General features: G+C 38.7%; 1 protein-coding gene across 1 annotated transcript in view; it reads right to left on the minus strand.

Moving 5' to 3' along the window:
• Positions 1-2,389: 2,389 nt before the first annotated feature.
• LOC149142235 (ABC transporter C family member 14-like) overlaps positions 2,390-13,459 on the minus strand; it is a 62,847-nt gene continuing 51,777 nt past the window's right edge. The window contains 3 exon segments of the mRNA XM_089451429.1: positions 2,390-2,448; positions 2,546-2,840; positions 13,267-13,431. Coding sequence (XP_089307555.1) covers positions 2,390-2,448; positions 2,546-2,840; positions 13,267-13,431 — 519 coding nt within the window.

A 13,459-nucleotide genomic window follows, 5' to 3' on the forward strand; every position in this document is an offset into this window, starting at 1 on the left:
TGATCTGGAGGAAATACTAGCCCAAACTGGAACTGCACACTACCCAGGAAATTACTGTTGTTGCTGCTAGAATGGGACTGGATATTTTGTTATGAAGAATGCTTAGATCACCCTAAAATTCTAGCCACGGGCTCCACTCCTTGTACCCAAAAATACCCAGAAAGAGTTTGACCCAACTCCAAGCCAAAACTAAACCCACTAAGTGATGCAAATTTGCCAGCTAAAAAGCAATACGCCCTGCTATAAGAATGAGAATTTTGGGCCTGAATATCGCCCAAAAAATTCTGTAAAATTAGCCAGAGACCTCTCAATAAACCCACAAAAACCCAGAAAGGGTTTGGTCTGAATCCACTGACCCCGATGACCCCCAACAAGTGTGAATTGCCCAATCTGGCCAAAAAACACCCAATAGTTTTGATACTACTGAATGATGCCCAAATCTACCACGAGAAATTTCTCCTAGCTATAGCTAAATTCTGTACTAAGAAATACCTCCTATCTCCAGCCCTTATCTCTCCTGATTCCATTTCTATATACTCATGCGCAACATTGGGTCAATAGCTTTCATGCCCTTGCCAAAAGATAGAAGAATTGACCCTGGTAATAGCCTCTAATATACCTTGGCAAATCATTGTCCAAACTCCAGTCTAACAATAATAAAATTCCCTACAAAATCTCGGAGCCTCTAACCCATGCTTACTCCCACAATGTGCTCCACAAAATACCTTTGTGCCCAAGAAAAACACACCACTAAATAAACTCCTAAAATGATGTCCAATGGAAGGTTTGAATTGAGCTTCCCAAATTTCCTCATTAGGGAGACACTCGAAGTTCTCCGAAATGAGGGTGGAATTCCACTTGGAATTCCTTGTGCTAAACAACACTCTAGTCCTTGTGCTAAGCACCTCCAAGAGAAGATGAAATATGAAGTGTAATAGCCAAAAGATAATCCACAAAATGAGTACATCCTCCTTTTATATTTCTCCTCATGCCTCTAAACTCTTTTTTTAATATTATTTTATTAATGGGGGCCATTGTCCACTAAGTTACTTTTGCCACCATTTAATACAATAATAATTTGTTGCTATTCTCTAATAAAATAATACTAGCCACCTTTCTCCAATGATATTTGCCCATTTTTAATTAATATTACTAAAATTGGGCAAAATTGCTTAGTGACTCCCATGCTCACAAAATTGGGAATATTACAGGCTAGAGGGTGATCCTCTAGTACCAAGGGGAAGGACTTCAAAACTTTCATTAAGTCCCAATTTTACCCTATCAAGCATGTAGAGGACCAATGGATCCAATGGCATTACTTCTAATAGAGGCAAGGGTAGAGTGTATAGGAGTACACCATTGAGTTCAGAAAGATGGCCATCATATTGTGCATCTTTCCCAAGAGCCTAGATGTACTTTCGATTTTTTGGGGGATTTACACAACTATCTACAAAAGCAAGTGATGCCTTTTAAGCTGAGAATATTTTTTCTTGGAAACAAAATATATACATACATTTTCGAATAATAAATTTTGTGAAGAAGATTTATATCTGGTCCCAATTAAGATACTTTTGAGATCTATGTTGAGGCCATCAATCTATGTGGAGTGTAAGAAATCAAATTGGACACTATACACTTCCTGAAGCAAAAAGGTTGTGCTAGGATCTTTGAAGATTTATATCTAGTCCTAGTTAAAATACTTTTGAGATGCAGGTTGTGATCATAAATCTGTGGAGTGTTTGGCAAGTAATTAAATTGGACACTATTCACTTCCCATAGCAAAAGGGTTGTGCTAGGATATTTAAAGATTTTCATTGAGAAAGGATATATGAATTGCATGTAATAACTCTCCACAATTCAACTAGAATATGTGCCATAAAAAAAAGATTGTTGTAAGCTCTATATAGGTGCCAAATCACAGTAGTTGTTCTATTTTTGCGGGCATTTGTTGGACAATAATACAATTATCTTATCTACTTATATCAATCATAGTTTTAAAACTCGGACTCGGAGTTTGATTCAGCCACCAATTAACTTGGGTTGCAACTCGGATTCAATGACTCGTTTTTCAACTAGGATCAACTTGAACTGTTTGGGCTAGTTTGGTATCAAACCACCTCCGAGCTGAGTTGAAGGCGAAGTTGACTTGGTGGCCTATTAATCTGGCCAGTTTGACTAGTTCTCAGTCAGAACGGTCCAAGTTTTAAAAATATGATATCAGTAGGCAAGGGAAAAGCTAATTTTAGGTAATGATAACACCTTTTATATTTGAAAGGATGAAATTCACATACCTTCCAGTATGATAAGCATAAAATTTCCTAAATAGAAAAAGAACAAGGTAAAAAAACCATAAATTTGGTTATGGGAACATTTTTTTTTTTTTAAATGCTTAAAAGGTTACAAGTGCCCACAAAACTATGCCCTCTTTGCATTGGGGTACTTTATAGCCTGTTCAAGGACATAGTACAGCCTGATCAATCTGCAAATCAGAAGGAGCTTAAGTAGTTTGCATACCAAAACAACTAAATGAAATATTTAGCATTACCTGGTTTGATAATGTTACTTGTTAGAGAAACTAGAAGCAACGCAGATGCACATAGAGCAGTGGTTCCGATCATATCCAAGCGATAGCCAAGCCATTCATTTCATGCATTGTTATGGAAATCCATTCGTAGGTTAGAATTTACGCGGTCAATATTCACTTGTGAGAAGTTTGCTTGCTTTTTAAAACATTGGATCATAACAACTCCTGCAAAGGACTCCTTGAAATGGTGAATCACTGGAGCTTTAGTGATCTGGTCAAGGCGGGTCAGCTTTCGAGAAGAGGCAATGTAAAATCTCTACAAATTGGACATCATTTGATTAAGGAAGATAAATTGCCACGAATCAGCTATTGGTATAAGTGTTGGAAATTTCTGGTAATTTCAAACAAATATTGAACAGAGGAAATACTCTGATACCACTGTTGGGGATTTTTCTGGTAAAATCCCAAAAACAAACAAACTGAACACACACAGAGACAATGCTCTGTTTTTCTGCTAGAGGATCTTTTGCACATGGAAGTTGTTTTTGACTCAGAGAAACAGAGTTTTTCTACACCCCAAAAAAAACTTTGCATTCATCAATATGACTGCCTGTTACAAAAAAAAAGGTCTTCCTCTTAACAGAGGGATTACTGAATTGTTGTTATACAAAGGTCTTCCTCACATAGAGGGATTCACCAACACTGCTTCAGATGCAGTTCCACAAACAATCAAAAGAGTCATCCTCCTAACAGAGGGATTCACCTGAGACTATGCTGAAGAGCACCTTCCTCTTGACAGAGGGATTCACCATGACACTGTGCTGAAAAGCACCTTCCTCTTTAACAGAGGGATTCACCAAGTGACTCTGCTGAAAAGCACCTTCCTCTTTAACAGAGGGATTCACCAAGAAATTTCACCAAAACAATTACTCTGCCTCTTTTACAAATAATTTTACACTGCAGTGTAAAATCTTCATTCACATTTACTGCTGTAAAAAAAAATGACTACACTGCTGTGCATCTCATTCTCCGTCTCAGCAAAAATTTACACTGTGTAAAATCCTCATTCACTGCTATGTGAAAAACTTTTACATTTACTGTTGTAAGCTGAGAAATTCTTACTTTGGTTTACTGCTGTAAAATAAAAATTCTTTCACATTCACTCCTGTGTGAAATTTCTCCATTACATTCAAAATTCTGGATTTTCACATTACATAAAAAAATACTTTTTCATTCCCATTCGTTTCAACAAAATATAAGCACCTGTAAAAAGGGATTCCAAATATTCATTTGCTTCCGCAAGTCTTTCTTCTCTTCCACACTCCTGTGCTCTTCTGGTTTTCCATTCGCTGCCGCAAACCCTCCTTTCATTTCATCCCTGCTCTGGTTTCGCAACCCTCGCTCTGGTTTCGCACTGCTGTGCTCCCCTGTTTTTCTTCGCTGCTGCAAGCCCTCTTCTTCATTCCATTACACACTCAATTCATATGCAAAAATGAGCACGCACCAAACATTACAAATGCATATCTTATGCACTTCTGTGCATCTCCCTGATTTTTATTCGCTGCTGCGAACCCAGTTTCATTTCAGAGGGATTAAACATTCATTTGCACTCTGCTGTGCTGCAATACCTCCTCCTCACCACAAAAAAAAACATTACATTTGTTTTTTTTTACTTGTGCCATAAAAACAAGCAACTTTCGTGCATTAAAGTCAATGAAAAAATCTTCACCAACATTTACCAACCAGCGTAAATTACATTAATGGTTTCACTGGAAAAAACTGTCCGGCAATAATAATAAAAACTTTCCCTTCACGTTAATTTATTAACGATGGTACTTCAGCATGGCAATTAATTAATTTTCTCATACGGCCTGGAGCTCCTTATTGATCAAACGGTGGACAGTCATCCTTGCAATCGGACGGTTGACGGCGATGTCGGGAGGCCCTTCCATGCTGAACGTTATTGTCCGGGGAATGGGCGGTCAAACAAAAAGTTCAGACAGCTTGTAAAAGATCCTGGTCCATTGACTTAATCGGACGCATATCACTCGCCTAACTCACACAAACCAAACGATACTTAATGCCCGGGAGTTTGGTGGTTTTCGGTTCGTACTGAGGACGCGTGGCAGCAGCGGATTGTGTCGGAGCCTCTTCGGGGAATACCACTGTCCGACAAAGAGCGGTGCGATGGGAGACTGGCTGTTTTGCAAAAACAGTACACTGCCGCTGTTCAACTTTCGCTCCATGGCAGCACTGCAGTTGGAATTAATATTCCAACACTCCCCTTTAATTTCAACTGCTGGGCGTTCAGACATACCCAAACACTTCCTCAAGAGTTCATAACTTTTCTGCCTATTCGTATCAGCTTTCCTTTCATCTCTTTCACTGCTTTGTTCAGGCACTCCAATCATGTAATATCCTCTTTCTCTCTGCCTCCGGCAAGATTTCCAATCTTTGCATCTCTAAGCTATCCTGCAACCTTTTCTTCTCTGCTCTTATGGCAGATTTAATTTCATATCTCTCCCCTATAAGAATATTTTCATCAAAGAATGACTGTTAATCCAGCTCAGCAATTATGATTAAAAATTACAGGCTCCCCTTAACTGTATGCATCATCTTCTTTCAGCAAAGTTTTCTCAAAAGAAACTTAGATCGACTAGAGAGCTCAAGGGACTTTCAGACTGTATTTCCTTCATTCTCCATACTTGTGTAACTTTCTTCTTTTGCATGGGTCTAGCTTGTGTAGGAGCCCATGTTAAGTTACAATCACGTGCCATATGCCCAATGTTATGACACTTGAAGCATTCAACATTGTTCATGAATAAGAATTCATGATTTCTTCTTGCAAAATTGTTTCTTGGAGATTGTCAGAGACTACAACATCTATCTCTATGAAATGTTCTACAGTCTTTTGCCATATGACCAAAGTTTGAACAAGAATAACAATAACCAAAAAATGAACTTTGGTACCTGGGAGATGGAGGTTTCCTTGATGTACTTCTGAAGCCTTGCTGCCTTGAGATCCTTTGATGATAACCATTGCCTCTTACCTCTTTGACATCAGCTACATTTCTTCTTGGAGCTGGTTTTCTACTTGGAGTAGGATTTCTTCTATTGTAGCCTTGATCTTTCTCCTTGCCTTTGCTGGAACTAGGGGCATCACAATTTCTTTCTGCCTTCTTCACATCTCCTTTGCTTAAATCATTTTCATTCTTGTTTGAGGGTTCACCTACATACCCGAGTCCTGATTTATCAAATGGAGATCTGTGATAGTTGAGCATGTCATCCAAGGCTTGAGAGCTCTTCATGATTTTGTTCATCCCTTCAACCTTTTTTTCTGAGAAGGACAATCTCTTCTTCCAATCGTTCACACTCATTATTCTTCTTTGCAAGTTGTTCCTCAGTTTCTTCCTTGCTACGAGTAGCTTCAGCTGCTACTATTTTAAGGGAGATAATATCTGACTTCATTTTGGAGATTTCTGCTTGACTGCTCTCCATTTTCTTTTCAGCTTCTTGTGTCTGCTTCCTAGCTTCTTGTAGTTCAGACTTAAGGGAGGAGACCTCTACCTTGTACTGTCCAATCTCTTCTACAAGTTTGTTCACTCTCTTGTGCCTTTGTTCAAGTTGTCTTGACAAGGCATCTTCCTGCTTCTTTGCTTTATTCAACTGATTTGTCATTGATATGACTTCTTCATGATGCTTCCTTTTGCTTTGATCAAGTTCCTTCTTAAGCTTGGCGAGCTCTTCATCCTTTTCTTTTACTTGAAGCTTGATGAGGTCAACCTTCTCATTTTTAGCTTCTATGATGGGTTCATAATTTCCTTCTTGATTGATGTTCATGGTCAGTGCTCCCTTTGCATGAAGGTCATGAAGTCTGTCCCATATATCCTTTGCTGATGAATATTTTCCTAGGTTCTTCTTTAAAGAATCAGGCAGTCCATCCAAGATAGTCTTTGCTGCTTTTGCATTGTACTCCTTGGATTCTCTATCCATCTTGCTATCATCAATCACTGATTCCCAAATTTCAATCCCTTCAGACTGTAAGAAAGTCCTCATTTTTATTTCCCATATATCAAAGTTCCCATCGAACCTTGGAGCCTCAAATAGAATGCTTTCAAATAGATTGTTTTCTATTTTAGTAGTAGAGGGAGACACAACCTTAGAAGGTTTGGAGACTTTTTTCTTTGACCTTGCCATTCTTAACTATGTTTAAAATACCTGACTGTGTTTTTAAAACACCTGACTGTCTTCAACAACTACACAAAAAAAGCTTTGAGAAATACCTGGATCCTTTCTTGGCTGAGTCTTCACTCTGCTGGAGAAGCTGCTGCAGCAAATAAACTCCTTCCTTCAGTTTCTTTGTCACCTTCAAAGAGCCTGGACTAGCTCTGATACCATGTTGGAAATTTCTGGTAATTTCAAACAAATATTGAACAGAGGAAATACTCTGATACCACTGTTGAGGATTTTTCTGGTAAAATCCCAAAAACAAACAAACTGAACACACACAGAGACAATGCTCTGTTTTTCTGCCACAGGATCTTTTGCACAGGGAAGTTGTTTTTGACTCAGAGAAACAGAGTTTTTCTACACCCCAAAAAAAGCTTTGCATTCATCAATATGACTGCCTGTTACAAAAAAAAAGGTCTTCCTCACATAGAGGGATTCACCAACACTGCTTCAGATGCAGTTCCACAAACAATCAAAAGAGTCATCCTCTTAACAGAGGGATTCACCTGAGACTATGCTGAAGAGCACCTTCCTCTTGACAGAGGGATTCACCATGACACTGTGATGAAAAGCACCTTCCTCTTTAACAGAGGGATTCACCAAGTGACTCTGTTGAAAAGCACCTTCCTCTTTAACAAAGGGATTCACCAAGAAATTTCACCAAAACAATTACTCTGCCTCTTTTACAAATAATTTTACACTGCAGTGTAAAATCTTCATTCACATTTACTGCTGTAAAAAAAACTGACTGCACTGTTGTGCATCTCATTCTCTGTCTCAGCAAAAATTTACACTGTGTAAAATCCTCATTCACTGCTATGTGAAAAACTTTTACATTTACTGTTGTAAGCTGAGAAATTCTTACTTTGGTTTACTGTTGTAAAATAAAAAAAAATTCACATTCACTCCTGTGTGAAATTTCTCCATTACATTCAAAATTCTGGATTTTCACATTACATAAAAAAAATACTTTCATTCCCATTGGTTTCAACAAAATATAAGCACCTGTAAAAAGGGATTCCAAATATTCATTTGCTGCCGCAAGTCTTTCTTCTCTTCCACACTCCTGTGCTCTTCTGGTTTTCCATTCGCTGCCGCGAACCCTCCTTTCATTTCATCCCTGCTCTGGTTTCGCAATCCTCGCTCTAGTTTCGCACTGCTCTGCTCCCCTGTTTTTCTTCGCTGCTGCAAGCCCTCTTCTTCATTCCATTACACACTCAATTCGTATGCAAAAATAAGCACACACCAAACATTACAAATGCATATCTTATGCACTGCTGTGCATCTCCCTGATTTTTATTCGCTGCTGCGAACCCAGTTTCATTTCAGAGGGATTAAACATTCATTTGCACTTTGCTGTGCTGCAATACCTCCTCCTCACCAAAAAACATTACTTTTGTTTTTTTTACTTTTGCCATAAAAACAAGCAACTTCCGTGCATTAAAGTCAATGAAAAAATCTTTACCAACATTTACCAACCAGCGTAAATTACATTAATGGTTTCACTGGAAAAAACTGTCCGGCAATAATAATAAAAACTTTCCCTTCACGTTAATTTATTAACGATGGTACTTCAGCATGGCAATTAATTAATTTTCTCATACTGCCCTGGAGCTCCTTATTGATCAAACAGTGGACAGTCATCCTTGCAATCGGACGGTTGACGGCGAACGGTTGACGGCGATGTCTGGAGGCCCTTCCATGCTGAACGTTATTGTCCGGGGAATGGGCGGTCAAACAAAAAGTTCAGACAGCTTGTAAAAGATCCTGGTTCGTTGACTTAATCGGACGCATATCGCTCGCCTAACTCACACAAACCAAACGATACTTAATGCCCGGGAGTTTGGTGGTTTTCGGTCACACAAACCAAACGATACTTAATGCCCGGGAGTTTGGTGGTTTTCGGTTCGTACTGAGGGTTCGTACTGAGGACGCGTGGCAGCAGCGGATTGTGTCGGAGCCTCTGGGGGGAATACCACTGTCCGGCAAAGAGCGGTGCGATGGGAGACTGGCTGTTTTGCAAAAACAGTACACTGCCGCTGTTCAACTTGCCCTCCATGGCAGCACTGCAGTTCGAATTAATATTCCAACAATAAATCATGGTCACAGGATACAAACAGGAAAATATATATGTTCAGTAGCTATTAAAAGAACAGAAATGGAAAAAGTCGTAGAAAAATATCGGCAATAAAAGTAAAGTACGGAAATTGAATGGAATCTTTTAACTTCACTTTGGCTGGATTTGACCATGCCAAGTGTCTTCTGGTATAAATGCAAACTAGATGAAATGGATAAGGTTGGTAACGACATACTGTTGTCATTTTATAATAATCCATCTCGGTCGTTTGATAATATACATTGAGTCATTTCAAAATGAATTTAAAAATCCATATTTATCACAGTTGATAATATAACTCTAGTCCTTTCAAAATGAATTGAAGGACTTCTACACCATTTTGGGTTTTATGTATTCATCTCGGAGATCCTACTAAATAATGAGCACGTTGACTTAGTAAATAAACTATTATTTACGAGAACCACAAGCACTATAATTTACGAGAACCACAATCTGAACTGATGTTTTTTTTTCAATCAAATTCTGGACAACTAGGTACTGTGGGGAAGTCCTTTACTGAATGGCTTTGTTTAAACACCAAAGATAGCAGTCACAGCCAAGAAGCATAGCCAACAAGTAATATGCAAAAGTGCATATAGCACTACAATCACCAAAATACGAGATCACAATCACAGTTGCATTTCTACACGGGGTCTTTTCCTCAAACATTAGCAGTTCTTCACTCTGATTACATTTCTTTATTATGCTCATTGTCAGGATTTGTTTGACGAACCAATTACCTTTTGTTTCATTAAATATAGAAATCATGATGAATATTGACTGTTCTGCAGATATTAAGGTTGATGATTTGGAGTTTAATAATAATTTTCAAACTGTGGATGATGTCATATACACCGTAAAAATTATTAAATCACAGGTAACGTGGAGAATAATTGCATAAAACTTGCGGGAATTAAAAATTGAAAAGAAAATTGGAAGAGAGAATGGATTCACTATTTCAATATTGATGAGAGAATCCATAAATAAAGTAACTGCATGCAAGCACTAAGGCTAACTAAAGCTATGTTAATGTGCATGTACACCACATGCAACCACTAAAACTAACTAATGTGCATATACACCAACATATACAGATATTTGACTGAGTATTCAAACTGTTTTTAGAAGCTGAGGTGAATGTTATCGTGTTCAATTGGCAGCTTCGTTTTTAGGATAGTCTGACTGTACTGTCTTTATTATGCTCATAGTCAGAATTTGTTTGACGAACCGTTTACCCTATTTTCTTTTTTTTTTCAGAGAGAATGTTAAACACACATGGACAGCAAGACAATGTGAAAGATAAAACATGCAATACAATTTTTATTGACAAATGATTTACATTTATAGTACATTATGTGACTCTTGGGTTTCAGATCCCAAGGTCTCTTGGACTGCTTTTGTCCATTCGAATTCCACACTAACCCATTTAGGATTAGGTGTCCAACATTCCCCCCTTAATCCGAAGGGTTATGTATGAGTCCAAGAAGAGAGCTGTAATACAAAATGTGCAAAAAATGCATGGCAGCACTAGGCTGAATGTGCTCTATGAAATGTTGGTAAAAAGGGCGGTGGTTTAAGAATGACCACCAACACTGGAACGCTTAGTGCAGTTCCCGGAACTCTTCCAAAATTGGCAAGAAACTGAAGTTTTCTGCTAGAGGAAGTGATCCTATTGTTTTAAAGAGGGAAACCTTCAACCATAAAAGGGAAGTCTCAACCTGTGATGGTTTAAGGATGACCAACAACTCTAGAATGCTTAATGCAATTCCTGGAACTCTTCCAAAACTGGCAAGAATCTGGAGTCTTCTGCTAGAGGAAGTGTTCTTAATCTGTGATGGTTTAAGGATGACCAACAACTCTGCGATTCTTGGAACTCTTCCAAAACTGGCAAGAAGCTGGAGTCTTTTGCTAGAGGAAGTGTCCCAGATTGCCAACTGAAGGCATGTTCAGGGGCATCTTTGTCTTTGGCTACAACTCTGAAACTGGTGTGGCAGGTTGTGGCTCAGGCTCGCTTGATGTGACTTTGAAGCTTGTAGATGACCATCATTTCCCCCCTGTCAGATACAAGGTGAGAAGATGGAGAAAACTCAACTGCAAGACTGTTCAATATTCTGGAACAAGTTCTGACATGTGTTTGGAATATCTTCTTGGTTGTTGATGCCCATTGCCAAGAAGCGATCCATCCAAGATGAATCTTTGTTCTTGCAGGATGTTTGTTTTTGAAGCATCTGTGTGAAGAATGGTTGGTTTTATGACAGTGCTTACATGGATGAAGATCAAAACAGTGATCTTTCAGATGGCCAACTCGGTCACAGTGTTGGCATTTCACGATCTGTTGTTGTTGTTGTTGTAAAAAGGGCAGAGAGAGGATGTAGCAGAGAATAATGCTAAGTAAATAAGAGTTACACGAGCAGGAGCAGTGATTCGATGAACTTATACCACAAAGAATAATGGCAGAAGCGTTTTAATGAGATTTGCAGAGTTTCGACAGAGATAGAAGCGCAGAGAGTGAAATGAGCTCGGACAGGCCATCATCAGGACAGAGGGGAAGCAGCGCTCAGGTTATGACAGCGCTCAGGCATTTCAATGTCAGGATGACAGCACAACAGAAATTTAAATTGTCAGGACAACGCTTCTTTTACAGAACATTTATAAACAGTAAAGAGCGCAGGCATAATTCAAAGGACAGAGGGCGCAAGTAACGCAGAAGAGAGAGAGCGCAGGTATGATTTCAAGGGTCAGACAGAGAGGCTTAAAATAGCCAGAGTCAGCAGATTTCTGGCAAACAATGAATTAATGGAGCTTTATAGGTAATGGGCAGAACTGGAAGGTCTGCACAAATGACATATACATAGAGACCACAAAACAAGTGGCTCAAATATGAGCAGGGCCAGAATTCGCCTGCTCTGATACCATGTTAAACACACATGGACAGCAAGACAATGTGAAAGATAAAACATGCAATACAATTTTTATTGACAAATGATTTACATTTATAGTACATTATGTGACTCTTGGGTTTCAGATCCCAAGGTCTCTTGGACTGCTTTTGTCCACTCGACTTCCACACTAACCCATTTAGGATTAGGTGTCCAACAGAGAAAATCGACATGATATTATATTAAGGAGATATAATAGGCATAATACAATTATCAGACCATATGATCTAACCAAAAGAGCATGGCCAGAAATAGACAGATGCTGAGCAGATATGGGAAGATACATGCCAGATGAGCAGATTAAATACACCGAAGAGTCATAACAGTCCATCATAACAGTCCCTCATAAGAGGTCCATGGAAAAGCATCAGAATCAAAACGAGCAGATTGTATATACAGAAGACCCATAACAGCCAAATCAAAAAGAGATCCATGAAGGACGGCAGCATATAACCATCAGAATCAAAACTGTTCAGACAAAGCAGAAATAAGGATCGGAATGGAGGAAATGGGAGTCTTTGAATCCTGAAAAATGCGCGCGTTCCGCCATTTCCACAAGAGCCAGCACGTGTAGATGAAAAGCGATCTCCATTCTGATCGTTGAACGGACCACCATCTGAAACCATCCTGGACAGAAGCGAACACCTGGTAAGGAAAACCAAAAGAAAGGGAAAGATCATACCAGACTTGGGATGATGCCGAACATTGGAAGAACATATGGAGATTTGTTTCTATTAAATATAGGAATCGTGATGATTTTTTACTGTTCTCCAATATGGAGTTCGATGATTTGGAGTTTAATAGTAAGCTGTCAAAGTATTGATGCCATTACAAAATCTTTGACACGTTTAATTTTTTTAGAAGCTGAGGCGAATGTGTTATCGTGTTCAATTGGAAACTTTGTTTCTAGAATAGTGTGAAATGGAATAGCTGCATGGCAAATATTACCCATTAAAATTTCCCTTGAGGTGTAAACTTGCTTTTGCGGCCACAATTAACAGCATATAGAATATGTAGTTCCAAAATTTATCTTGCTGTCTGACAAACTAAAAACAGCCGCTATGAAGAATTAAATCGGTGCGCATCAATATTTTATTTGGAACAGAACTGTTACTTGTGGTCGTCATTGCTGCTGCGCATCAATGTTTTTTTTTTGGATTTGTCTGATTATGGAGCTCTCGCTCTATCTGGTGCTGTTGGTTACACATGGTCCATATGGAGATTTCTTAATTTATTGGTCTCTTTCTACTGTGAGACTAACTGCTCCACCCATCTGATCATCTGTAATCCTTGCACATTTCTCTCATACATGGTTTTTATCTGTTTTTGCCGTGGGTCTCCAGACAATTCGGTTATGCTGTATTCATGGACATTATATTTCCCGTAATATAATATATATGGTTTTTTTTCTTCTGAAAAAAAGAAGAATTAAATCGGTTACAATATACGGTGTTTACCTGATACCAAACATTTATCCAACCTAGTGGCACTATCGTAAAAATAGTTGGCCAAGCGACTTGGCATGTAACGCCAATAATGGTAATCGCATTAAAGTAATTTGCAAAGCATCCTCCCAAAAAGAAAGGAAGCAAAATATCAAGAGCAGTTTGATCTGTAGATGACTGCGACAACAAACAAAACAGAAAATCT

The sequence above is a fragment of the Pinus tabuliformis genome, chromosome X (genome assembly GCF_031772625.1).
Source record: "Pinus tabuliformis cultivar Carrire ecotype Pingquan chromosome X, CPIR1, whole genome shotgun sequence".
NCBI classification, from domain to species: Eukaryota; Viridiplantae; Streptophyta; class Pinopsida; order Pinales; family Pinaceae; genus Pinus; species Pinus tabuliformis.